At 41.3% G+C, this 27706-nt stretch overlaps 1 protein-coding gene across 1 annotated transcript; it reads right to left on the reverse strand.

The window, feature by feature from the left end:
• Window positions 1–1597: 1597 nt before the first annotated feature.
• On the reverse strand, window positions 1598–25751 carry cp (ceruloplasmin; the record flags this gene model as incomplete). Its single annotated transcript, XM_080505704.1, has 25 exons — window positions 1598–1808; window positions 13423–13490; window positions 14997–15134; window positions 15346–15402; window positions 15523–15662; window positions 15772–15863; window positions 16164–16235; window positions 16397–16452; window positions 16755–16861; window positions 17009–17137; window positions 17252–17388; window positions 18017–18221; window positions 19524–19736; window positions 20191–20341; window positions 20597–20811; window positions 20892–20936; window positions 21027–21167; window positions 21400–21539; window positions 21642–21780; window positions 21872–22034; window positions 22395–22486; window positions 22565–22738; window positions 23853–24065; window positions 24135–24379; window positions 25591–25751. The coding sequence occupies 25 exons, from the start codon at window positions 25749–25751 to the stop codon at window positions 1598–1600; spliced, it is 3504 nt and encodes a 1167-aa protein (XP_080361830.1).
• Window positions 25752–27706: the final 1955 nt, after the last annotated feature.

The following is a 27706-nucleotide window of genomic DNA, read 5'->3' on the forward strand; positions in this document are numbered from 1 at the left end:
AATAGTGAGAATGTCTTAGGGCTTGTTCAGTTAACATGCACTTTGGGAGAGCTGATCACATGCTACGATCCCTGTCGCACACTGCTTACAATTGCCTGATCATGTGTTTGGTGCTAACCATTTAGTTTGGATAGTCTTGCTATCACTGTTAATTAGGTTGTTTTTTTTTTTGTTTTGTTTTTTTCTTCAATCAACTGCCTTAACAAACAAAGTAAAAGACACATGTATAACTGCATAACAGGAGAGTATAGGACATGATTAAATGCCTCCTAGCTGAGAGGACTGTTGCATCATGGCCAGCAGCGCTGAGAGATCAGGCACCCCAGCCGGCTTGATCAAGGCCTGGATGTCCTCCTCTCCAATGCCGCACACCTTCTTGATTCCATCAGCATCCACTGAGGCCAGGGTGGTGCGCTTGCATTTCTTGTTTAGAGCATCAGTTATCTCCTGCTCAGGGATCTTGCATGAGCTCGAGCTGAGGGCTTTTGTTGCGGCGTACGCAGAAAAAGAGCGTTCCAGGCTGCGCTTTGCGACAAGGGATACCTTGGTCAGTGAGGGGAATGAAGTAGAGCTGAGTTGCTCATGGCCGCGGAGTCCGAGGACTTTAAGGTACAGGAAGTTGGCACCATGGTCTCCTTGGAGTCTGTCAATGGTTCGCCTGAACTCGTCCGCTTCTCGGCCTACTCCAGGCATGAGGTGTGCTGCTGTCACATCCCCTTTCAGGAAGCCCTCTATAGCCTCAAAGGTGGTCACCTTGGCGTTCCTGGCAACCATCTTCAGTTGGTTGAGCATCGCATTAGCCGTTGCGCCGAAGTCGTCATGCTTCCTCATCAACAGGAACTCTAGAGTCCTCTTTCCCATTCCAGTGGCATGGAGGTATCTGATGATTTTGGGCATTGCAAACTTTGGAGTGATCTCAGGTGATTGTGGAGCCTGGCCGAGACCTGCAAGCATTGCTGTGAATCGTCTGTTGATTTGCTCCGTGGGGCCCGTTGCGCCCTTGATGAGGCAGTAGAGGATAGAAAACACAAGCTTTATTACGTAGAGTCGCTGGCTGGGGGTTGCAGGGTCGATCGAGGTTGTGATCCAGCCTCTGCCTTCTTTATCGCGGTGTTGGTGGGGTCGTTCAAGGAGTGGCTTGAGCTGGGGGAACATTATCATGAGAGCCTATAGGCCTGCAGACGTTGATTTCCCCGTGGTCACAGCTACGTAGGTCTCCAATCCCTGACCGGACCCTATCTGGGGTAGGATACGAGATATGTCTTCTGGCAGCGGAGTGTGGACATCTTCTTGCTGCGGTTCATCAAGCTCAAGGGTTGCGTAGTTGGTGAGTTCTTCCATGCTGGTGCTGGTTTTGTCAAGGTTTTTTGGTGTTTTTCTGGTGTTTTTCGATCGATGGCTCTGTTTGTTTGTTTATTCCTGTTAATTAGTAACGTGTCACTCTCAGATTACTCGTCACTGAAAAAAGTAGTCATATAACTCATTTCTATTTCCAAACCAGTAATCAGATTAAAATGACTTGTCCAAGTCACTGTGCATTACTGTTGTAGCATCCAGCAAGATGAGTTTCTTATTCGCAAAGCCGCTTTATTATTAATCAGAACTGGCCGTTCCTTTTCGCTCCTGCAAACTGGCACAGGCAGCTCATGCAGTCTGACCTGACCCTGTCAGGGATAGGAGGTGCTGTGCGGATGGACCCAAGTGCAGACTTGAAGAGTTCCACAAAAACCAGGTTTATTGCAGTCCAGGGGATACAAGGGTGATGAGAGGTGCGACAAGGCGACACGTTGACGAGCCGACAAGGACAACTTGTGGAACACAACAATAGGAGCACACAGAGAAAGCCATTGGTTGATTGGAAACACGAGGTGAGACACACACCAGAAATCAGTAATCTGATTACTTTTTTAGGGTAACTGTGGCAACACTGGTTAGGGATCATCCAGTTTGCGGTGGACAGCATCCTCTGCCCAGGCTGCTACAAGGCACCGTGTCCCTGCAGACCACCAGGCATGGACGTCCATGTCCTTTCCAAAGCTTCTTGGAAAAGTTGGAAAGTTGAAAATGCTGTCAAATTTAGACTGGGGGCGGGGGAAGCAGTTCTCCACCAACACTGCTTACAGTGGAAGTGGGGAGCTGTTGACCTCAACTGGGGATGTCGTTGGGCGGTGGAAGGAATACTTCGAGGACCCCCTCAATCCCACCACCACGTCTTCCAATGAGGAAGCAGAGGCTGGGTTCTCAGAGGTGGACTCGTCCATTACCCAAGCTGAAGTCACCGAGGTTGTTGTGAATCTCCTCGGTGGCAAGGCACCGGGAGTGGATGAGATTCGCCCAGAGTTCCTTAAGTCTCTGGATGTGCAGGGACTGTCGTGGCTGACTCGTCTCTGCAACATCGCGTGGCGGGCGGGGACAGGGGGATCGGAGGGTGTGTTCCAACTACAGAGGGATCACACTCCTCAGCCTCCCCGGGAAAGTCTACTCCAGGGTACTGGAGAGGAGGGTCCGGCCGTTAGTCGAACCTCGGATCCAAGAGGAACAATGCGGTTTTCGCCCTGGTCGTGGAACACTGGACCAGCTCTATACCCTCCACCAGGTGCTTGAGGGTTCGTGGGAGTTCGCCCAACCAGTCCACATGTGTTTTGTGGATCTGGAGAAGGCGTTCGACCGCATCCCCCGAGATGCCCTGTGGGGGGTGCTCCGGGAGTATGGAGTCCGGGGTCCCTTGTTGAGGGCTGTTCGGTCTCTGTATTCCCGGAGTAGGAGTCTGGTTCGAATTGCCGGCAGTAAGTCGGACCTGTTCCCAGTGCACGTTGGCCTCCGGCAGGGGTGTCCTTTATCACAGGTTCTGTTCATTACTTATATGGACAGAATTTCTTGGTACAGCCGGGGGCCGGAGGGGGTCCAGTTTGGGGACCACAGGATCTCATCTCTGCTATTTGCGGATGATGTGGTTCTGTTGGCCCCATCAAGCCTGGACCTTCAGCGTGCACTGACACGGTTCGCAACCGAGTGTGAAGCAGCTGGGATGAGGATCAGCACCTCTAAATCCGAGGCCATGGTTCTCGACCGGAAAAAGGTGGCTTGCCCCCTCCAGGTCGGTGGAGTGCCCTTGTCCCAAGTGGAGGAGTTCAAGTATCTTGGGGTCTTGTTCACGAGTGGGGGAAAGATGGAGCGTGAGATCGACAGGTGGATCGGTGCAGCGTCTGCAGTTATGCGGACGTTGTATCGGTCCGTCGTGGTGAAGAAGGAGCTGAGCCAAAAAGCAAAGCTCTCGATTTACCGGTCGATCTTCATTCCTACCCTCACCTATGGTCATGAACTATGGGTCATGACCGAAAGAACGAGATCCCGGATACAAATGGCTGAAATGAGCTTCCTCCGTAGGGTGGCTGGGCGCACCCTTAGAGATAGGGTGAGGAGCTCAGCCACCAGGGAGGAGCTCGGAGTAGAGCCGCTGCTCCTCCACATCGAGAGGAGCCAGCTGAGGTGGCTCGGGCATCTATCTCGGATGCCCCCCGGACGCCTCCCCAGGGAGGTGTTCCGGGCATGTCCCTCCGGTAGGAGGCCTCGGGGTAGACCCAGGACACGCTGGAGGGACTATGTCTCTCGGCTGGCCTGGGAACGCCTTGGGGTGCCACCGGAGGAGCTGGAGGAAGTGTCTGGGGTGAGGGAAGTCTGGGCAACTCTGCTCAGACTGCTGCCTCCGCGACCCGGCCCCGGATAAGCGGCAGACAATGGATGGATGGATGGAATTTATGCCATAATGATCCAGTTTCTGCAGAAGTAAGGAATGGTTAATTGTATCAAATGCTTTGCTTAGCCCAAGAAAAACCCCTACAGAGTATTGTTTGTCTACCGCTAAAGATATATTTTCTATTTGGGAAGCATGTCATCAATAGGTACACCTTTGACATTTGAAAACAGGCATGATAACCAGCGAAACTTGACAGCTTGATAAAATGCATTTGTTTTGTGTATTTGTTAATACACCAATCAACATTGTCATTCTTGCAATTGTATGTCTCTGAGGTGCAATATTTTGCTGACTTCTTTCAGAGGAAGGCCGTCTGTCATTTTTTTCACTTTTAAGGTCAGCTTTGTAAAAGTTTTATGTTCAACTAGTAATATAATCTTACTTACATGTGTCTCTTGTCTCGAAAGACTCGTATGTGGAAAACTCTGTCACCAATATTTAGGCGTTGTGCTTGCTGCTGCTCTGTGGTTGCAGACTCTCGCCACAAGTTCATTGTAATTCTTAAAAAGAAACCTATTGACTCTGTGATATCAACGTAATACTGTGGCGGTGTGATCGACGAGGCCCCTGGTATGGAACAGAGGCTGAACAAAGAGCAAAATGATATGCAGGTCCTTGGGAGGGAAACACTTGTGTCTGATGCATTGGATGGTCGTTCCTCAAACTATATTTATACCGATGTTTGGATTATCATACTAACCAGGCCACTGCTCACAGAAACATAAATGGTGTATATCCTAAAGATATCTCAATTGGGTTTCTAAATGCAGGAATAATGAATGATTCAGATCTTACTATCTTCAGCGCTAAAGTGGTTTGTGGAGATTTCTGGCACCTATAGTTTCATATGAATAAAAGGTTATTACTGCCAATTCAGCTGCAATGGCCGGGCCCTTAAATGCTCAGCATTCAAGGCAAAGTCAGAGAAGCATGTTATTGTAACTCTGCCTCATCATTGTTATTAAATAACTTTATAATATCCAGTCTCAGCCGACAATGGATAGATGGCATCAAGAGCCTCTATGATAAAGGAGCTGACTCATACTGAAGAACGTGTGTGTGCGTGTGTGTGTGTGTGTCTGGCCTACAGACACAGGAAATCTTGACACGCTCACATACTCGGATAGTGCATCCACAGTCAACGAACCCTCCCTTCTGACTCTCTCCATCAGGTTTGCATGATGATTACATCCTCCACAGTGATTTATGTGGCACTCGCCAGCAAACCTCACTGCTCTTAACCCAGGGGGAGTGCCAGCAGTCAGATGGGTTGAATGAGCTGACATGCAGTTGAGACCACCGGGGAGTTCATTACACTGAGGACACGAACACTGACATGGACTAAAGGCCTGTCTGTCCTGTGTTCTTCTTACAGTCCAAAAATGTCTTGTTAATGGGTGAATTAGGCTTTATTCATGTCAATTTAAAATTAAGAGTTGCTATGTGTTCTCCCCACCCCACCCCCAGTCAGAATCCCATGGCCTGAAGTCAGTTGAAATGGCTTAAAGAATAAATGGTTAAGTTAAATCAGCAGCCAATTTTGTTTCAAGCATTACTGGGCATTCCACTAAATGTATTTTTATTTTTTTACAATCAATATCCGTATAACATTTTAAGATTTCTTTCAGACAGTAATGACACCGAAGGCTATCCATTCATCGTGACACTAAACTGTGACTTAACAAGGTTTGTTTTTATTATGTGAACATTATTTCAACAGCTGGAGGGTGAATCCTTAAAGCAAAAACACTCAAACTCGGAAACGGAGGAATTTCAGAAAAGTAATTTTAGTGATGTTAAGAGATGTTTGATTACAGATGTCAGAAACTATAATTATGTAATTTCAGGCATGCACAGTATGTCATTGGATGTAAATCCAGTCAGAGGGATTCTGAGCATGGGCAAGAATAAATTAAGGGCCAAATGAATATTGTGACTATTTGTAATTATCAAACTGAGTTACCAGTCTGCTTACCTCTGACTGCCTGTCAGTGTCTGCAGGTCAATGTCAGTGATTCTATAACAAAGATAAAATGTTTATTTTGGATTTTGGTAATCCCATAACTATGATTTCAAATTCGTTTTCAGTCACAATATCAACATATTGTGACTGGAGGAGAAAGGAAATGGTTTGGTAACCTAGAAAAGAGCGAGAAATAAAAGTCATTAAAAAATATATTTGACATTTCTCTCAAAGAGTAGGAATATTATTGGGTGAGGGGGAGAGGAGAATGTGAGAAAGTGTAGGTGTGAATGTGTATTTACATTTGTATATGTGTATGTATATGTATATGTGTCTGATAAACACCAACATTACAGAAAACAGACACTAAAAATAAACAGAATAATGGAATAAACAAAATAATGAATGGATGATGAGTAAAACAAATTATATTATGGAATTCTTAAGCTAATTATCCCCCCCACCAAAAAAAATCAACATTTTCTGATAAACACATATACCAAAGTAACGAGGTGGAGTCGGTGTGTTTGAGCAGAGCTTTAAACTGATGAAGAAGATGGTGCATATTATAATACCCAACAACACATGGCTCTCACACAAACCGAGCAGAGGCACAGAGGCAAATGAGTGGAGGCTGGAGACTTTGGCCTGAATCTGTCCTTCCATTTAGACAGACAGATACATGTGGGATTCAAAGTGATTATGCTTTTGAATGGTGGAGGGATTTTATTGCTGGCTGCTGCTGTGTGGTTTTAGTCTTGGACTACACAGATTTAGGACCCGGGGGGATTTTTCTTTCACTGACAGGTGGCAGTTTGAGGTTTATCTTCACGGTGGAGGAAAAACATTAATGTGGTGTGTTTTCATAAGATTTATATAGATGTATAGTTATTTACAATGAGTCATCGACATCACAGATGCTGTATATCCCTTACCTGCTTTATTCTTCTGAAAAAGATGGAACATCAACATCAGGCATGTTTCCCGCTAGTCGGAGGAGAGGAAGTGAGTCCTTTTATTCTTTTGGTGCACACAAGGAGATTGTTTGCATGAAGCAGGAAGACAGTTCTTAGTGAAGTGTTGGGTAGGACGTCAACAGAGTCTCTCTTACCCAGCAAGTGTTATGTTGCACTGAGTCTGTTTGTTACACAGTCGTTTTGCGACTCAAATTTTGTTGCTGTATTTTGAACCATTAAAGCTTGGCTAGTGTGTGTAACAACATTTTTACAATGCAAGTAGCAATTATCATTTTTATAATTGGTTTATAACAACCTTGTTATTTCAAAAATGTTTTCATATTGCTCCATTTGCCATATTCACCTGGAGATGTGAATGGGAGTGTGTTCCACTCTTCAATAGTTGGCATGTGTTTATCACTCAGATGCTGGTACTGTTGAGACATGTGGAGTGAGCGCAGATGAAAAATATCAAATTCAACAATCTCACAGCAACTTACTGATGCTAAGAGTTACCAAACATCCCTGAAAATATATCTGTGGAGTGTCACTGACTTCAGAAGACTATGAAGTCTGTACATATTGTCATTGGTCCAGGCAGGAGGCGTCTCCAAGTTCATTGAATCAGGTTAACTGGACATGGTCACATGTCCCGGAAGATGTTTCCGCTTGATCAGTTCATAATTTCTCTTGTCAAGACTTTGTCATTTTCCATTAAACAAGTCCCTTTCGACGCACACAAAACATTTCTGAAATGCTTGGAACCTTAGAAATTATGTGATCCATAACATCCAATGTTAAGAAAGGCTGCCTCTTGGTTTGAAAGTGATCTGTTTTAGTTGTGTGAATATGAGAAAAAAAAAACTGTTTTACAATGCAATTTATAAGAGAAAATCTGAGGCACTCAAGAGAGTAATGATTAAAAATGCCTTTATTAGTACATGGCTCGTCTATTAAAACATGCCGACGCATTGCAGCCTGAAAGGCCTTCGTCAGGGAAAAGTGTTTGTTAGTCAACTCTGCTCATTGATAACTAGGTGGGTAGTTAGAGACAGCTGCTCAGTGTGGGCGGGTGGTTGGACACATGATCACTATGACCTGCTCATGACAGAAAAAAGTCACAAAGATGGCAGACTGTGTAAAACCAAAGGGAAATGTGCACCACACAATACAATAGAATAGAATAGAACTTTATTCCTCCCCAGGGGGAAACACAAACTTACAACAGCTCAAGGTAAAAAGGTGCAGAAATTAAAGATTTAAAATGTAAACGTATGTAAATATCTAAACGAGAGCAAAAAAGAGCACAAAAAATAGGATAAGTAAAAATAAAACAATCCAGTAAGAAAAGAAATCCTCTAAAAATACTGTAAATGTGTGTATATCAATTCTGTCAATTTACTCTGAGTACATCTCTGTTTCTACCCATGTACCGTTTACATCTGCACTGAGTTGTTAAATATCCTAACAGCTGTTGGGATGAATGACTTCCGGTAGTGTTCTGTTTTACACTGCGGGTGACGGAGCCTGCCGCTGAAGGAGCTGCTGAGCTCCTCCACTGTCGGGTGCAGTGGGTGGAGTGTGTTGTCCATGATGGAGGACATTCTGGTTAACGTCCTCCTCTGTCCTGGGCCGGTGGCCGGCTCGGTGGGACAGGGCCGGCCAACATCGTCAACGCAACAGACAATCAAAAAAAAGAAAAAACATACATACATACAAACATACATTCATATAATGAATATTAAGTCTAAGGACGTGTCTGAGAGACAACAGAACTATCAGATTTCTCTATTTTTTTTAATAAATTACTTCCTCTTAGAACTTATTGACCATTCAAACCTGGGTACTCTGTAGCTCTCAAACTCTGTCTCTTCCCCTGATTGAGTTTGCAATATGCTCTTTGCCATGGTTTGCGTCTATATAATGAACAGCCATGGGATATTGGGGTTTGCCAGTTCTTATTGCATATGTGTGCTCAGCCAATCGTTCCTTCAATTTGCGCTTTGTTCTCCCAATAGAGAAATAACCACATGGACATTCAAGTCTATAAACAATGCATGAGGTATTACAATTGATAAATTAACTTGTATTAACCTTACGACCAGCTGTAATGTCAGTAACGCAGTTAGCTTTTGTGGTAGAGAGCCAGTTCTTTGGTTGTATAGGGGGGAGATGACTTTGAACAAGTTTATCATTTCGGGTTGGAGCTCTTCTAAAGCTGATGGCTGGGGCATCTGGGAGAGCCTCTCTGAGATTACTATTGCATTTCAATATATCCCAATTTCTTTTGACAATTTGTTTGATTTTATTTGTGTGGATTTTTCTGTTTGGTGCTCTTCATTTTAAGGATCCCAAGAGAACAACTGTTGGCTTCCAGAGGAACACTTTTGTCTACACCCAAGCAGCACTCCTACAATTTGCCATTTGTTGATATTATACAATGCAACTTTATTTCAATTGTAGTGGCTTTGTGGTGCTTTCATAATTAAAACAGCAAATTAAAAGACCAGTCATAGACGTTGGATTGAATTTTACTTGCATTGAATTTGAGCAAAACATTTGTTAGAATTGATATGCAGTTACACTTTTGTCGTTTTTAAATAATTATGAACACATCTCATTGGTATCGAATCACAATTTTGAATTTGTGAAAATTGTAGAGTTACTGATCTTTATCGATGTCATTGATAGTTTGATATTCCAGTAAGTTTCATTGAAAGTTAAGCTTTGAACTTCCCAGCTCTATAAATCCTAACAAAGAACTTCAATTGTTGCTACACAACTAAACAAAACTCCAAAAATAAGGCATTTCAGCCTCCCAGAGAATATTCAGCTTCCTGGTCAGTTCAGAAAGCCCAGAGGGTTACATGGTGTTTCTCTGATGCTCTGCAATGACCAAAGAAGGTAAGGCCTTCCTGGAAATACCTCAAACCACAGGTTCACTTGTGTTTTGAGAAAGAGGAGGCGTATTTACATACAGTGATAGATATTCACCCATCATTTCCTAATGTTGGTGATAAAATATCTGACAGCAGGTGATATTGTGTTTTGCTTTTCATTTTGGGGTTCAAAGGTTCAATGGAGGCTGTGATCGATCCTTTGCTGATCTTATTTTCATCACAACCTTTTCTTCTGCAACGTCCACGTCCACTGGCTCCATGTTGGGCAAAGAAATAGGATTTTGTTTCATGCTCTGGTCAACATGGACACTCTATCACAAACTTCTCATATAGTTGCAAGTGGGGGCCTTAAACAGGATTTTATTTTGGGGCCCCCCTTCCAATAACATAATAATAATAATAAATTACAATTACTAACGAATCAAATGAACAGCCTCTATCAACAGTGGAACAATAACTTTACAGATGCACACGTCTGCATTTTCTGGATGCAAAGTCACCAATGAGCTCATCATATGGCAGCTGCTGTGCCACTTCTGAGTTTATGCTAATCACAGCCAGGCCACTCATCCGCTCTTGCGCCATTGATGAGCGAAGGTAAGTTTTCAACAACATACCGACCTTCAAGTGAAGCACGAGCCTCTTCTTGTTTGGACTTTTTCTTTCTTTTGCTAGCTCCCGAATCGTATTGACGTTTGGAAGCCGTCTCTCTCTCTCTCTACTCTCCACCTGTAAACAACTGCCTGCCGGCCCTTCTGACCGCTGATTGGTCAGATGGTGACGCTTTGCGATTTCAATCATTGCGTCTCTTTTTCTCTCTCTCTCTCCGGCCTCGGGCTGACTTGGTGGCGGTGCTCTACGCGCCTCTCGGCAAAATGCATGAAATGCATGAAAACGCATCCTTTGCGCATTTGCAGAGAATGATGATACTTTATTGATCCCGAGGGAAATTCAATTCACTTGCGCAAAATGGGGCCCCCCCATGGATCGCGGGGCCCTACGCACAGCGCGTGTTCTGCGTGTAGGGAGGGGCGGGCCTGGATAGTTGGATTAAGTGCCTTGCTCAAGGGCACTTTGTCTTATAATTGCAGGTTCACTCCCACCTCCCCCTCTTTATATGCCAAATTGTTCTTCTACCTTCACAGTCCTCCATAAATGTTATATACTATATGATACTTGGAGTGTTAAAAGGAATCTTGGTATTGTGCTGCTCTTAACAATTGTTACGGAAAATGATTCTGTGCCACTGAAGGACTCAGCTCGCGAAAAAAGACGACGCAATCGCCCCCCTCTCGCCCCACCTCGGGCCTCAATGTCATCAAATAATCACGACAATGAGGGACCACAAACTCTGGTCGAGCTGCACAAGCTACATACGTTAGCGGAAAGACGAGTGTGGAAATAGACCTATAGAACTAGTGTTATAAACTGTTTTGTAATAGAAGAAGACAGAGCATGTAGAACTAGAGGTAGTTACAATGAAGTATAAGTGAATATACGGAGTGTTGCAGTAATGTGAGTGTTTTTATGTGGTTACTTCCACGGGTCCTCACAAGCAGCATTTATTCAGATGTAGATTCATATGCCATCACAAGGGGGCGCCATAGCATCATCCAACACTGAAGGGTCACAGTATATTTTCCTTTCTGACACTGGAGCAGGGCTCTGCGACCTTTATGGTTTCCCACCAAATCAAATTTACCTGGAGCCGCAAAACACGTTTAACTTTTAAAATGAGGCTAAAACACTTTGCAAAATAAGATTCAGTTTTTGTTTGAAAACTACTCAATATATATCGTACATTCATGAAATTTCAATTGCAATTTGGGATGATGAACATTTCATTACGGTACATTTTCAGCTGTTTTTGTACCTGATTTTAATGATTTCATTTCTCTTTTGCAACATTTTCTGGTATTTTTTTTACATTTTTACAATAGAGTAGAACAGAATTAATAAAATAGAATGTTTCATGTAAGCATTTCTCCACACTTATTTTTATTTATTTATTATAAGACAATATCCACATACGTATTTAATTTTGTTTATCCTAACATATTCAAAGATTTACGGAGAATAACATAAACACAAGAAGGATGGAATTATCCAAACACAGCAAATAGTATTTACAGGGAGGAGTTATAGGACTTTACAGCCACAGGAAGGAAGGACAATTCAGCCATTTTAAACATTTTATTTCTATTCTCAGGAGTTTGTCTTTTTTTGTCCCCCCCCCCCCCATTTTAGTGATTGTGTGCCACAGCTGGAATGAAACTAGTCGAGAAGTAACATATTCCTGTCAAATCCACCGCGGGAAGCCCAGCATGATTCGTAAATACCAGAAAAATGTTTTGTTTTGTTTTCCCTTCAGGTGGATTTATTGGTTTGTGAAGGATTTGTCTTCCCTGGCTTGTTGCTGTTGGGATGAAACACTTGTATTAAAACATTGATTTTAACAAAGCCGCACTCTTCTACCTGTGTTTTGTCCTCCTGCATGAGAAAGGGAGAGACTGACTCATTCTTCATTTAAATGAGTTTATTTGTCAACATTCACACATCTTTGCCACTGAGGCCACAAAAGGCTGAACTCTGCCTCAGGCATCAACCTGACTTTTCCTTCAGGTTGTAACTCTGGACTTCAGACCGGCCTCAGACCAACGTTCAGAGGAGGAAGATGCAAATTCAGCCTCGAAAGGCTGCAAATGGCCTCACAAAGGTTTCGGTGACAAAAATCTGCTTTGGTAATTTTGACCATTAAACCCGACAGATTGAAAGTTCTGGGATTTTGAAGATGGTTTATTTATTTTTTGTGCATTTGGGAATAAATTCAGGTCAGTGTGATTTGAACAACCAGGTACAGAAACACGTATTCAGCACTACGGTACATTAATCTCCTTATGAAGAATCCCTTCAGTTCAAGCAATTTGTCCTATGTGGAATAAATAGGCTTCAGGAAGTGTAACCCACTGACTACTGACTGAGAAAAATGCTACAATGAATTTTAGATCATTTTTAGTTGATCTGTGTCTGTAATGACTTGCAATCATACAATACAATGTATTGTCATAGCATATTTAAGGGGTCAGTTGCCATCCATGTAAGACGAGCTGCTGTCCTCCGTGCTCTCCCTGCCTATCTACATGAAGATGACTCCGGTTTTCTGAAGATGTGGCATGTAAGTGAGCTTGTTGCTTAGCACTTTATACAGTCACGGACATATAGATTCTGTCTGACAACAAAATCAATCTGTGGATTACAATAAGGCAAAGAATGTGGCAAGAAAATCTTACCCTCAAAGATCATGGGGAATTCAAGGTTAAAATGGGCAGATTGATCCAAAATAGATGGTACAGGAATTATAGCTACAAATATTTGTTGCAATGTACAATAATAAAATTGTTGTGACCACAATTCTACACTAAATAACATTTTAATCCAAGATTTGCTGGATTATTTGCTATTTTATTTTCAATGCAATAAACCCACAAAGACATCTTTTTAACAAACGTGAGACACATTTTATAAAATTGGAAAAAGAGGACTTGCCAAAAATCTAATAGTCATAGTTGACATTTTTTAAATGAAGTAATGTAGTGACCATTAAACACGTATTTGCTCACATTTCTATTTCTCAGTGTTTAAATGCAAATTACCCCAATAGCCATGAACAACCTTTTTATCACAGAGTTTTGAAACTCTTTTTTTTTGCAAGAAGGGTCCAGAGGGATCCTTGATGAATTACCTCCATTCTCAGTGACACTTCTCAGAAATGTGTTTTGGTATTTTGAACCTACAATCTCAGCACCGCTGAGATCTATCAGCTGAGCTTCTCTGCTTTGAACTGACTTGCATTTCCTACAGATGGTGACTCGGTCTAGATTGAGGAACTCGCAGCTCCTCCCTGTTGTGTGAGTCTTCACAGGGAGCACAAATCTTCAATAAACATCTGCTTTGTGTAGTTCATAGTCCTGCAACTTTTTTCCTCTGTGTGCTGTGGAGCGCACACAGAGCCCACCAGAGTAAGCGTAAGAGACGGATAGAGACAGGGAGAGCATGTTTGGCAAGTGATATCTAATGAAAGGATTCTCACCAAATGTTTGTCCGTTTATTTGCAATTCATATTTGTCTCTATACATTGTTTTTCACCTCTGCAGTTATCAAATCATTAGTTAAGCTCATGTTAAATCTACCCATAGAAGTATGGCGTGTGATAGCGAAATGACTGCAGGAATAACAAGTTTTCTGTTTCCTACATATCAGCGCCATCGCTGATCAGTCCTAATGGGCCCTCTGTCCAACCGCAGCCAAAAAAAAACATGTTTCTGTATCATTTTGTATTTTGTACGTTGCTGGATTTCACACAGTTTTATTGCATTATTTTGCACCACCATTTGGACAATCAAGGCCTCTTGGTGTTGGTTAAATAAAGGTGGTCTTCCTACCACAACATGTGGTCTTGTCTTATAACTCTCGAAAAAAAAATAGGACCTGGTGAATGACAAAGTGACCGGAACTATATTTGATAGCACTTCTTTCCAGTGTTCAATATTTGTTTGTGTGTAACCAACCTGAAATTTTTTAAAGTTTCTCTTGGTCAAAAGGGTTAATGGAAGGTTTTAACATTGGTCTTTTAAATCAGGACTTAAAACATAGACTGTGTCAGCAGTTCAAGAAGTTTGATCCACAACTTTAACTTGTCTGACTCTGAGAAAACTGAGTAAACCTCCTGAGGACCTCGGAGGTCTGGATGGGGCCTGTTGACGTCAGAATGAGTTAAAAAAAATGTCACGTTCATAACAGCCAACAATTAAGAGTTGCATGAAAACATTTCATAGGATTTAGCATACTTTACTTCTTCAATAATTCAGGAAAACCGCTTATTTATTACAGCCAAACCCAGTGAAATTGATGGTCACTACATGACATTAGGAGGGTCAGGTAACTTTAGACCCTGTTTACACAAAGTTTCACGTGAAAATTGTTTTGGCACTTGTGTCGAAACAGACATCATTTTCAAAATGTTGACATGTAAAACAAATCGGCCATAACAATGAAATGATTACCAATTATGAAATAAAACTGCCTCGACCACAGTCCCCACACCCGCTCTCTGAGCCTTTCGAACTATTATTATTATTATTGTTGTTGTCGTCTGCGTTATTGTTGTTGTTATAAAATCGAGACAGAATGGGAGGTTTTCTAGATCAGGAATTTTTATTTAACAGTTTGCAATTCTTGACATCAAGGTCATCATACACAGGTCATTCATGAAAAAGCTACTGAAATCATCATTTAACTAATCTGCTTTTTTCCAATCCCTTTTCTCCATAGTTCAGCCCAAGAGTCCACTCTTCTTGGCTGTTAAAGAGAAGATGAGAGAAAAGATGAGTGCCTCCATAACATATTGTCATCCCTGTTACTGTCTGCCTCTCTGTTGAATTTGGCTCCTCACGTTTTTCTTTCACGGTGTACAATGCCTCCATGCCGGCTTTAATGTGATCAGTGACATGACAGTGGAGCAGCCAAGTACCAGGATACTGAGGGCGCATCTTCACCGTCTGCACAGCAAACACACACACACACACACACACACACTGACTGTGTTCCAATTCTATTACATTTTCTTCATTCTATTAGTGTATTTTTGTTAATTTAGCAAATCTTGTTCACTGAACTTAAGAAAAATAATAAATGAATTTACCGCTGTAGATTATTATTGTCACCATAGCATTGAGTATTGTTAGGAAGTAGAGAAAACATTTGTCTAACCTGGAAGGTGGCTGGAAACAGCTCGTACACGTCAGTGCGATGAGGACCTCCGCCCAGCTGCAGAGAAAATAATCGTACAAGGTCATTAGCTCTCTTTTATAGTGCAGTGAATTTGTATGTTGTCTCATTAAGTGGGTGTGCCTTTTCCCCTCATGTGCTTGCATGTGTTTTTCGTACCTTATATTCCACACTATGGCCGTGCCAGTGTGCAGTGTGTATGTCAATGTCGTTTCCCATTCCCATCAGGTACCAGTAGACCTTATCCCCCACCTCCATGTTCAAACCATTTAGGTTTCCATACACAAAACCGTTGATTGCTGCACACAAACACAAAGCAACAAAAAAACAAATGTGCTGTAAGCAAAAGTCAGTAAGTTACAGCATCACATCATTTAGTCATCTCTGAATTTTGGGTGTTTATCCCACCGTGCATCTTGTTGCTCTCGATGAAGGTTTCATCATCCTTCAAGTTTGCACGAGGACTCCTGATGTGTGTCCTGATGTTTTCGTCAAGGTACCTAAAACAATAGTTTGCAACATAACCTTTTTTCTTTCTGCCATTGTTGCACATGTAACTATTGCAGATAGAAGAGGAAAATGAGCTTATATAACAGTAAGAACATCACATTTGTGAGGTGGGAGTGGGAGTTTCTCTGTGAGAGCGAGAAATATGCACATCAATATCGATTGTGTGACACAGGCAGCCAAGATACCAAACCCTCCCCTCAAGCCTTCACTCTTCACTGCAGCAAGGGAATTTGTCTGCAATAAAGTATGATTAAAAGTGCAACTTGCCAAAAAGTCATTGTTTCACTTACCAGCTTTCATTTTCATCAAAAACCAGGAAAAGAAGTGCAAACTCCTCAACTTCTTTCTTTAGCCCAAAGCTCCTGAAAGTGGCATTTTATTTTACATCGTTGAACATTAATTTTTTGTTGCGAATCAGAATCACTTCATGTGAGGAATAGAATACAAAATTTGTCACACAAGCAAATTGTATACTATATTCACTACTGAAGGCAGTCCAAAATGTAGATGCAGATGTGTTTACCTCGCCCAGCTACGACGACAGATAACCAAAGGACCAATCAGCCCACTGTACAGGTCCTGAAATACAAGAGGACAATATTTCTATGAAGGGCCCCCTTGGTAGACACACACACACACACACACACACACACACACACACACACACACACACACACACACACACACACACACACACACACACACACACACACACACACACACACACACACACACACACACAGCATCATGACAAGGACACTTAAAGATAATACACTCATGGAGGTGACTACCAGACCTCAATGCTGTATTGAGGTGGCAACCATCTTCACCACTTGAGTCACAAACACCCTCAACTCTTGATTATGTTTATCTTTGCCTACCTTTATTGTATCAACTGTAGAGTAGTAAGCTGACACCGAGCACTCCTCCTGCTCTGTCGTCGGTCCTGTATTTTTGTTCACATACCAAGTATAGGTATGCGTTTCACCTGTGGCAGAAATGGTGAGGGTTTTTTTTTCAATGTTGTCAATGATTCATCCTAATTTTGAGACATTGGATCAAAAGATGTTCTTTGTATATATATACATTTTGAGCATTTCTTATTAATTTAAGATATGTTTATGATTTCCATTACCTGGGTTAGTTTTATGGACTTCAGGGTTATCTGTCTTGACTCCATGGGCGTGGATAGAGTAGGCTCTTGTTGCCATATTCTTGAAAACTATGTTAACTTTGTCTCCCACGTTGGCGTGAATCATTGGACCTGGATGGAAGGCAAATATTGGTTTGGTTTTGAAGAAATATCAGACAGTTGAAATTAATTTCAACTGACACAGTGAGCCAATTGTTCAAGTCACTGCTGGCGTCAAAGCTTTACCCATGATGCCAAGATGTTCCATATCCACTGTTGCATCCACCTCTTTGGTAAACTTGCTGTTGAACTGCTTGTAGACAACCTTCTTATAACGGGAACCAATAAACCCACCCTGCTGGTCCAGAAAGACGTGGGCGGGGCTGTACCGGGACAAAGTTATTAATGCCTTTTGTTTACAGAACCTTTGAAAAACATTTACTTGAAAGCTCATGGTCTCAAACAGGTGAAAACTATGGAATGGTTGGGAGGGATTTCAATTAAAACTTTTTCTAGTGAAATTCTCGGGCCTCAAAGTGACGTGTGTGACCACGACTTCACTTGACAGTGACGATATAACCAAAGATATTTTGATATTTTCTCCAAGATTAGGTGACGACTGACTTTCAATTATAATACTACATCTCGGACTATTGTAAAATGCAAAAGTGACAATTTTAGACAAAAATTCAATATTTGGTGTTGATTTATTGCACTGGGGCTGCATGGCACGGTGGTGAGTGCTTTTGCCTCACAGTGAGAATATTGTGGGTTCAAACACTGCCTCGGTCCTTTCTGTGTGATATTTCCATGTTTTCCCAATGTGTGTGTGTGAGATTCCTCCGGGTACTGCTGTATCCTCCCACAGTGCTCAAAACATGCATGTGAGGTTAATTGGTGACTCTGAATTGCCTCTGTGTGTGTAGTTGTCTCTCTCTCTGTTTGCCCTGTGATAGACTGGTGACTTGGAAAGACCCATAGTAAGCTGAGATCACATTATGTGATACATACTTGTCCTGACCACGAAACATCTCTCCTTCCCAGGTGCGATTTGGAGAGTAGTCCCAATCCACTTCCACTGCAGCAATGTAGTACGTTTTTGAATGGAGCATTACTTCACCCTGACGCTGAAACATCCCGCACTTTGTTACAGTGTAGTTGGCTCTCATCCCACCACGATAATCATTTACGGTAGCAGATGCTACTTCAAAGTGACCTGAAACACAAATATCATGTGGAGTACAATACATACACTGAGTACATGTTAGTTTTAAACAAGATTCAGTGATTGTCAGAACATCAGCTTTCCATTCCTAACATGTCTCGTGTTCACACACACTTCAGGTGCAAATTCAGGCAATTAACCTGTGTGTGAAACAAAATAAGTAGACAGAACCTTAATTTACCAGACTTCTTTCTTGTGAAACCAGAAACGAGTCTAAAGTCCTCACCATTTTTAGGGTCAGGCTATCATATTGGCATTTACAGGTACCCCGAACCTTGTGAGCCACCCGTTTTGTTCCACCTCAAACAATTGGATTTTCCAAAGACATACAGTTTGATCAGTGACACGAAATTGCCCAGAAGTGTGAACGATTTCAACGTTCACAATAAATTGGCAAAGTTCCAAGTCGATACAGCAGTGATCAGGCTCATCACCCACAAAGACAAGTTGGGGTACAGGGTATAAATGGAGGACCTGACGCGACACTACAGGGACAACATCCTTCTCCTCCACACTGAAAAGATTAACCTTCAACATTGACTGCTTATGTGTAGGAGCTGTTTAAGTTTTGAACTGCCAGAGACTGAATCCTTCCCCCAATCTTTCTGTCCATCTGTCCTCCCCTTTTCTTTCCTTTTCTTCTTTGAACCACCCTGGAATGATGGTGTTGTATTTGGTTGCTATAATAGTGAAGTTGAATTGAATTGAATATTTCATCTGAGAAATGTTTGTCCTTTTCTTCACATGGGAATATGTGGCATGATCAGATTACATTAACTCAAACAATTGTTTGGGAACAGCCAGCAGTCCAATCTATTCAGATTGACAAGATTGTTCTCATTCATGTTAATTATATTGACTCAAACTATTTAAACAAATAAAAACTCTGAGTGTTTCAGTTGGAGCTTTTTGTTTGCTGTGTGGGTTATTTTTTTTTACAAGAAATCAAAATACTTATTTTTGTGAGATTACTATGTTTCTTTTTCTTTCCAAATGTTCCATTTGTTTATCAATTACATGAGAAAAATTACTTAACACTTACATTAAACCAACACAACTACAACAAACCCATTTTATACTTCTAATGTTTTGGATGCAAGTGTTTTCTTATAATCTTTTTTTTTTTTTTGCTGGTTCAATGACTTCTGCACTTTCTCTATAGTAATTTGTTTTTTGTTTGACAGAATCTTGACTATTGTCATTTTGTTATGCAACTTCTGCAGCTTTTTCGGCTCCCCAAATGTTCACCCCATTTGAAGAAAGTGTGACAGAGTGTGAGAAATAGAGGCATACCCATGCTATCTGGCTCCATAGTGATGGTGTGAGAAATGTGAGGGAAGACAGCGATGCTGTCCCGTCTATTCTGCCGGTAGAGGAAGCGGTTGCCCTGGAAGTAAAGGCTGTGAATGTCTTGTTCTGATCCCAGTCCTGACAGGTGCCATGTCACTGTATCCCCCTTACACATGGTCAGCCCTGGGAGGTTTCCATACACAAACCCGTTGATGGCTGAAAGAGAGCAACGGAGATTAAACAAACTTATTGTGGCATACACTTAAAGGAAGTGATGACAAATAAAAGCATTACAAGACAAAAAGAAAAATAAGAATCACATAATATATGAATGATAATTGAACTATAAGGGCAAATTGATTTCCCTTAGAATAGCTCTTATCCACAGCTTGAGCAGTCCTCAAAGTATTTTACACTGTTAATCACATTCACCCATTCACACACACATTCACACGCCAATGGAGGCGGCTGCTATGCAAAGTGCTCATTCCATCCGTTGGAAGCAATTTGGGGTTCAGTGTTTTACTCAAGGACACGGGGGGAGAGGAGGACGCAAACCTGCAACCTCACATTTGAAAGGTGACAATTCTTCAACTGAGCTGCTGCCACCCTGTGGCAATAGACATGTATTAAATGATAAATGATGGAAATCAGTCTGGACTTCACACACCATGCATTTTGTTGCTCTCAATGAAGCCGTCATCGTCCTTGTTTACAGTGTTGGGAGCCGTGGCATAAGTCCGGATGTTGTCATCCAGATACCAGCTCAGATTCTCATCAAACACTGTGGCCATAAGGTGAAATTCTTTATTATAATGTTTCTATAAAGAAAAGAAAAAAGAAAATGCCCTGAGTCAGTTTGTGTTATGAATAACAAGACTTTGGTGTGATATCAGAGAAATTGAGTCAAAATCCAAACGGGCAGTGTATTCAACTCACTGCAAATCAGATAGTGGAACACGTTAATATAATACAAGTTTGACCACATCAAATGAATGAGCTGATGATGCCTTTACAATACAAAGATCCATCATACATGAGGTTAGGATGTCTCTTCAGTTTCTCGCTTCTCTAACCTGGACTCCTTTCTTCAGTGATCCAGGCCGACAGATGAGAAGCGGCCCGGCCAGTCCAGAGTTGGTATCTTTAACAGGGTCCACAGCAGAGTAGTAAAGATAAGTCAGACAGTCGGCCTCCCCCTCTACAGGTCCAGCACCTACTGGTACCATCCAATCATATGAATGTACCATCCCGGGTTTAACTAGAGCAGCTGGAGGAGGAGTGACCACTCCTAAAACCCCAGAGAGAGAAATTCATATTAATAGTTGTGTATTCATAATGACTGGGATAGTAACTTATATCTGAACTCACTTGTCTCTTTCTTAAGTTCTCGCAGTTTTTTTGCTGTATATGACTCTAGGGAAAAGAAGAAGGTAACAGTGTTGTAAAAATATAAAGAACAATATAGAAAATCTGGGACTGAATGTATGGGAATGTGTGTATTACCTTCCAGTTCATTATGATAGAGTGTCCCATCCTGTTCTATGTCATACTGAACACCATGCGGTTGCATTGTGTATGGCCGACTGGCTTTGTTCTTAAAGACGACCCTGATAGTGTCTTTTTCCTGAGCTCGCAGCACAGGACCTAAATAATGATAAACCATCACACATTGACAAAAAACACATTGTACTATGATGAGAAACACATCTAAAATTACAACAAAAAAACTAATTCCTAGTTTGTTTAATAGCTAGTTTCTTCAATAGCTAACACTTCTCCACATGAAACTTGCCAAGGCTCCGATCACCAGTTATTTGTTGTTTCAACAAAAATGCATATGTTTTTCTTTCTGTTGTTTGTCTGTTTGTTACATTACCCAAAATTCCTAAGTGCTGCTCATCTGGGCTGCGAATCATCTTTGTTGTGAAGGTATCATCAAGGTACTCCACGTAGCGGACTTTCTTGTAACGGCTTCCAATGCGGTTTGGCCCTTTTTTAACAAACATGTCAGCTTCACTATTCACAAAAAAAACAACAAAAAAAAACTTAACAACTTAGACTTGTGATGTTTCTCTTCAGCAAAATGAATCATATTTTTGTGTGCGCAGTATAACCAACCTGTCAGTTGGCACTGAGGGAGCATAGTCCCAGACTTCCTCCTCCGCTGCGATGAAGTACTGTCTGAGCTCGCCATGAGGCTGTGGCTTATGGACGTTTGGGAAACACTTTTTGATCTCAAATGAAGCCTGCATCCCAGCTTTACAAGAACAAAACCAAATTATTGGTTGCTTTATTTGTCTATTGAATCAAGCGCCATTGTTTGAGGGATCAGTCTCATGTCATCTCACCATTCAGATGGTCATTTATGGTGCATGTGAGCAGCCAGTGTCCAGGATTATCAGCGACCATTTCACTTGTTGAGGTGGATCCAGGAAAAAGACTGACCGTGTCTGTGTGGTGGTTCAGAGCAGTCAGGATTTGTCCATGGAAATGAACTGAATGCATATCCACCTGTACATGTACGACATTTGTTTATAATGAGTCCCAGTCATCAGTTCAGTCAAGTTATAAAATACAGATACTTGTGAAAAACACGATAGAAGAAACTTGGGTCCACAGCTCTTGTATCAACACAAGATGCAAGAAATAGCGGTAGAGGTGGGATTTATGTAATAGACTAAAACATTTTTTTACTGATAATACTTTTAATGGACCAGATTATATAATTCTGCTGTTATTTATTCACGGTTTGTTAGGTGAGAAATATTTTTGGTTGATTGTTTATTTGATTTTGTGCATGTCTGAAATAAGAATATCAAATTTAAAAAAAATAGATTATATTATATACAACAACAACAAGGCCTTAGTTACCTCATTGCCTAAACCAATCAAATGCCAGTGGATCTTGTTTCCTTGGCACATACTCAGTCCAGGCAGATTACCATACAGATAGCCATTGATACCTGGAAAACACACACTGCAGTCAAGATAAACGTGTGTGTGCTTCTGTGTGTGTTGTCAGGTGTGATGATCCACCTCACCATGCATCTTGTTGCTCTCGATGAAATCTTCATCCTCCTTGAGGTTTCTGCCTGGATATGTGATGTAGGTCCTGATGTTTTCATCCAGGTACCAGCTAAAGTTCTCGTCTGACACCATGAACAACAAGGCGTACAGGTAGTCTGCTGAACTGTCACCATGCAAGTCCAGAGTTCCTGCGGCAGTGAAAGGCTCATTTAGTCATTTAGTCAGTCTGAAAATGTGTCTTCTCAATCACGTTGCAGTTGGTTCCCCAATGTAGATGACATCAGAGACCAGCTCAACAACCACCGATGGAGAAAGACACTGCAACGACAAACTTATTAAACTTCATGAATCTCCCTTGGGGAAATTCCTTTTCTGCGTTGATCAATCTTAGTTTCAGGATTTCTTGCTCAGGGAACCACATGGTGATCTCTCTGCAGCGGGGATCAAACATGTCAATCCCAAGTCCAGCTCTCTAAACTTTAGGCCACCACTTCCCTATAACCAATGGACTGCACTCTGATCATGCCTCCACACCTGGCTCCTTTACTTCCAAGAACCAGAGGGAAAAACGTGCACACTAGCTGGAGGACTACAACTCTGAGATCTGCCATTGGCCTGGCCGCCTTCATGCCAATGCAAAGGATGAAGAGGTGGGGACACTATGGACCCACACATTAATTGATTGGTAGAGTAAACGAATTGCATCTTGGCCACTCAAGTGACTATTCATATCAGGAGCCAGCAGCAAGTTTGAAATCTGCATTTGCCCCCGTTCTTGTTTGAATCTTGAATGGCAGTTCAGGAAACCACGAGGTTGACCCCACCAGCCCTCACATTTGGACACACCCTCCATTCTTGTGGACTTGTTTGGTTTTCCACTGGAGCTAGTGGTGACGAAACAAAAGGCCTCATGACCTTATTTTATTTTTTGTTCACTCTAGGTTTGTGTGAATGATTCCAGCGGTCTTGTGGTGTATGGGAAACATGATTAATTATTAATCAAATCAAACTTTATTTGTATAGCAGTTTTCTTACAATTGTTGCAGCACAAAGTGCTTCACATACTTTAAAAATAGAAATAAAACACACACACACCACTAACCCTAACTGCCGGTATCAAAATATAAAAAACTGATGGCCAGGCACTGATGAGCCAGGAGAGAAAACATCATCTTACTAAATCAAGTTTAACTCTAAGTCATGACCGTAGCACCCCTGTAGTCTGCTCCAGTGATATATTCACTTTCCATATTGTGAAAAAGTAAAAAAAAAAAAAAAGAACACTAATAAAGGTTTGACTACCTCTCTTACAGGTGATGATCGGCCCAATCAGTCCAGAGTATATGTCCTTTGGTGCAGCCACATGGGAGTGGTAGAACCTGGTCAGGCAATTGCCATCATCAGTGGTCGGGCTGTGAGATTCAGGGAGGGTCCACTGATAAATCATCTTCGCACCAGGAGCAACGGAGTCATCCCGCTTCAGCTCTGGTCCGGTACTATCTGGGTACAGGGCTCCTGTTGAGAGGTTCAAGTACAGGCATGTATCTCTCAACTTGAATGACAATGTGTTTGTTGTTCTCTTACCTTCATTGCCTTTACTGTAGTTCAGTCCATGTGGATGGATGCTGTAATGCCTGGATGCCGAGTTCTTGAGGTGGACAATCACTGTGTCGCCCTCCTCAGCCATCAAAAGAGGTCCCAAGAAACCCAGCCATTCCGGCTTCAACACTTCTGTCCCGTAGGATGCGTCACTGTACTGCTTGTAAACTGCCTTCTTGTAGGATGACCCGATGCGCTGAGGACCCCTCTTCAAAAAGACGGCAGCTTCCCTGCACACATTTACATGGAGGGAGACAGACAGGAGAGAGAGTAGCGAAATCTAGTTTCTGCTTAATTTATGGCATAAATTAAGGCTAAAGTAATTTTCCTGAACTTGAAACATGATTGCGATCATTATTACATTTTATAATTAAACATTTTGCTCCAAAAAAACAAAACAACTGTAATTCAGCCAGAATTGAAACTGTATTAATGCTTATCATGTTGACATCTAAGAATAATTTCCAGTTGAGTCGGTTTAAGAGAACATTTACTAAGTCACACAGCATATATGAAAAAACATTACCTTATTTACTTGTTATTTAATAGTTTGCTATAGTATGAATCCCGTGTCACTAATTGTAAAAAACAACAACAAAAAAAGGCACTTTAATTTGAATATAGCTTTGTGTTATTGGAATCTAGTACGTAAACATAGCTATTTCTTTAAAAAGTCGGTTTAGTTATTTGAGAATAAAACTAACTTTGGAAATAGTTACGTTTGAGTTCGGAAAAAGAATTTCGAGGTTTTTTTTTTTTTGTTAAATCATCACTAGGAAATATTGTGCAAGTTACTAAAAATCACTACAGTTAAAAAAAGTTACTTTTATATGTACTGGCACTACTTCTTTTGTTACCACCATATACTAACAATTTTCAGTGTTTCAAGTATATTTTACCGGCCGCAAAAAAAAGAAGAAAATAAAAAAGTATATTTTACTCAGGGAAGCCTGCATTCAAAATGTGTACATAGGTTGCTGTGGTATTCCCTGAGCTGTCAGCACTGTGTGGGTCTGTTTTATTAAAGAGTCACTTATTATGTTCATTTGAAGTTATTTCAATTAGAGGAAGATTATATTCTGTACATGTAACCGACTGTGGAAGCATCTGTCTGACAGGCAGCTTTCATGCTCGGTTACTTCAGGATAAATGAGGTGCACCTTTCTCAGTAAACACGAGTGAATAAGTCCATTTTTTTAAATCAATTTAAGAATATATTTGTTTAATGTTAATGTCCAATGTTAAAGCTAACAGCCAACTGGGTGAGCAGGACAAGAGAGACAGCAGCTCTGCGATAACTTTTTTCACACAAAGACATTAGGAGAGTCCACTGAAACTTCACTCATTGTAACTCACTCATTATGCAGATACACATATACAGAATGTGACTGCCTTTTGTGAAAACATCATAGTCCAGACAGTATGATCCGTGTCTACTTACTCATCCTCCTGCAGGGTGCAATTCTGAATAATGTTCATTCCACTCGGGGCATAATTCCATGTAACCTCCTCTATCCTGAGGAAATACTCTCTTGTCATCCCAGATACAGATATTGTCAAACAGCATAATATCAGAGCAACTTTTAGAGCCACCGGACTCATTTTAATCATTTAGAGTAGGAACTTCCTAATATACAGGTCCAAAGAAACGGCAATGCAGACGATGTGTTTTGTTATTCCAGGAGATGTGACGATGAGGACAGCCAGACAACTGACTGTTAGTTTGTCATCTTCTCTCAGACTTTAGACCTTCTGTGTCTTTATACAGCCGAGGCCGAGGCCAGACAAGCCAGAGGTCACAGTACATCAGATGTTTGAGCCAAGCTAACAGAGAGCCAGGTGTTTGATCAGCAGGCTACTCTTACATAAGAAACAACAGAAACCGTTTCATTCTGCAGCTTTAACCCGATAACACCCATCTACTTTCAGACAAAGGGGATTTTATTCAACTCGAATCTCTGTGCCAATATTGCCAGAATTAAACGGCGTGTGTATTCCAATAGAGGACAGTTTAGTGAACCTCTGTACATGGTCTTCTATCACAAAATAAACAGCTCCTGCTGCTCGGGGCATGAACTTCCCATCATTTGAACACTTAATCTTTGAAAGTAATATATTTTGGAAATTTTGTGAACAGTAAACCTGTCTGTTGTTCCATGTATGTTCTGTATGTTTACCTGCATTTGTTGACTTGTGATTGATTCAACATGGCACCTATAAATCCTACTTTTGTGCATTCTATTCTGGAGTCGCTGCAACCTGGGCTACAAGTGTCAAAGGTTGAAGAAGCTTTTTAAAGTTGGAATAAGAAATAAATCATCAAGCACTGGAATCAAGGGTGGTCGTGTTTTACCAATCATTATTTACTTGTTTATTTTTTTATCGGCTGAGCAGTCAATACGGCTGTTGACAAATGACAATTTTAATGGATGTTGCAACCATAATCAGACAGATGGACTTTACCCTGACAACCTGGGAAACTTTGTGCCCTCATCAAATATACAACAGAGTGCATGAACATTGTCGGTATCCTGGTCTCATGACTTCCTGTGTTTCCTAATCTCACAAGCACAAGTAGCTCCCAATCCAGTGGCCGTACTCCTACCATCAACAAAGGCAGACACAACTCCAGTGACTCTAAAAGAGTTGTTGCATTAAAATGGAACTATTTTCAGAGACATTTGTGTTTTTAATTGAGAAATAGCTTAGCTTAGCCTAACCTCCAGAGGATCCTTTGGATGATGATGATATAGAAGTGGGGCCACAGCAACCATTTTTTATTTTTTTTTTATCTTTTATCCTCAAAGAAACAAAAACATTACTAACCACTGAACTGGCATGCTGACCTTTTAATTGTGATAAACTGTGTGGAGTTTAGCGAACACTGTCTCCAACCTATACACAACAATCATGCTGGGACCTGGTAATAACCTTTGCAGTGGTGTTTTAGTCAGGGCCAGCAATTAACAAATTTTGAATGAAAATTGCTCAAATCAAAGTTCAAAATGTTTGATTGATATCTAACTTTACCTACAGGATGTTGGGAGACAAAAATGGCATCTCACTGCTAATAGATCTACAGTAAATGTGTGAAAAATAAATCTATTCCACAGGCATTTTAGTATTTTAATGGTATAAAATGAATCCTCCTTAATCAGTTAAATGAGTAGAATTCAAATTTGGAAAAGAAAATTGATCTTTTCAGGGTTTGTTTGAGAGCTGAATCCAAAATCTAATATTTCAAAATTAAAAAAATCTCATCCAGCTCCATCATTACAGAAGCACTTTTAAATTTCATTTATAGACTTACACAGTTCTGGGATTTCAGGGTTGAAAGAACCTTTGCTCAGTTTGCGTAAATGTCAATAACAGTCTGTTATTGACAGATAACTGTGGAAATTCCAGCAAACACAATCCAGTCTGATTACAATTCAATATGCAGGCACATAAACCAACATTTACAACAACAAGTTATTTCTCAATTTGTGTCAATAGACCTTCTTTATAACAACGAGAGAAGCCAAAGTCTTGAGTCATCCACAGTAGTAGCACTCGGA

Source organism: Blennius ocellaris (assembly GCF_963422515.1).
Source record: "Blennius ocellaris genome assembly, chromosome: 12".
In the NCBI taxonomy this organism is placed as follows: domain Eukaryota; kingdom Metazoa; phylum Chordata; class Actinopteri; order Blenniiformes; family Blenniidae; genus Blennius; species Blennius ocellaris.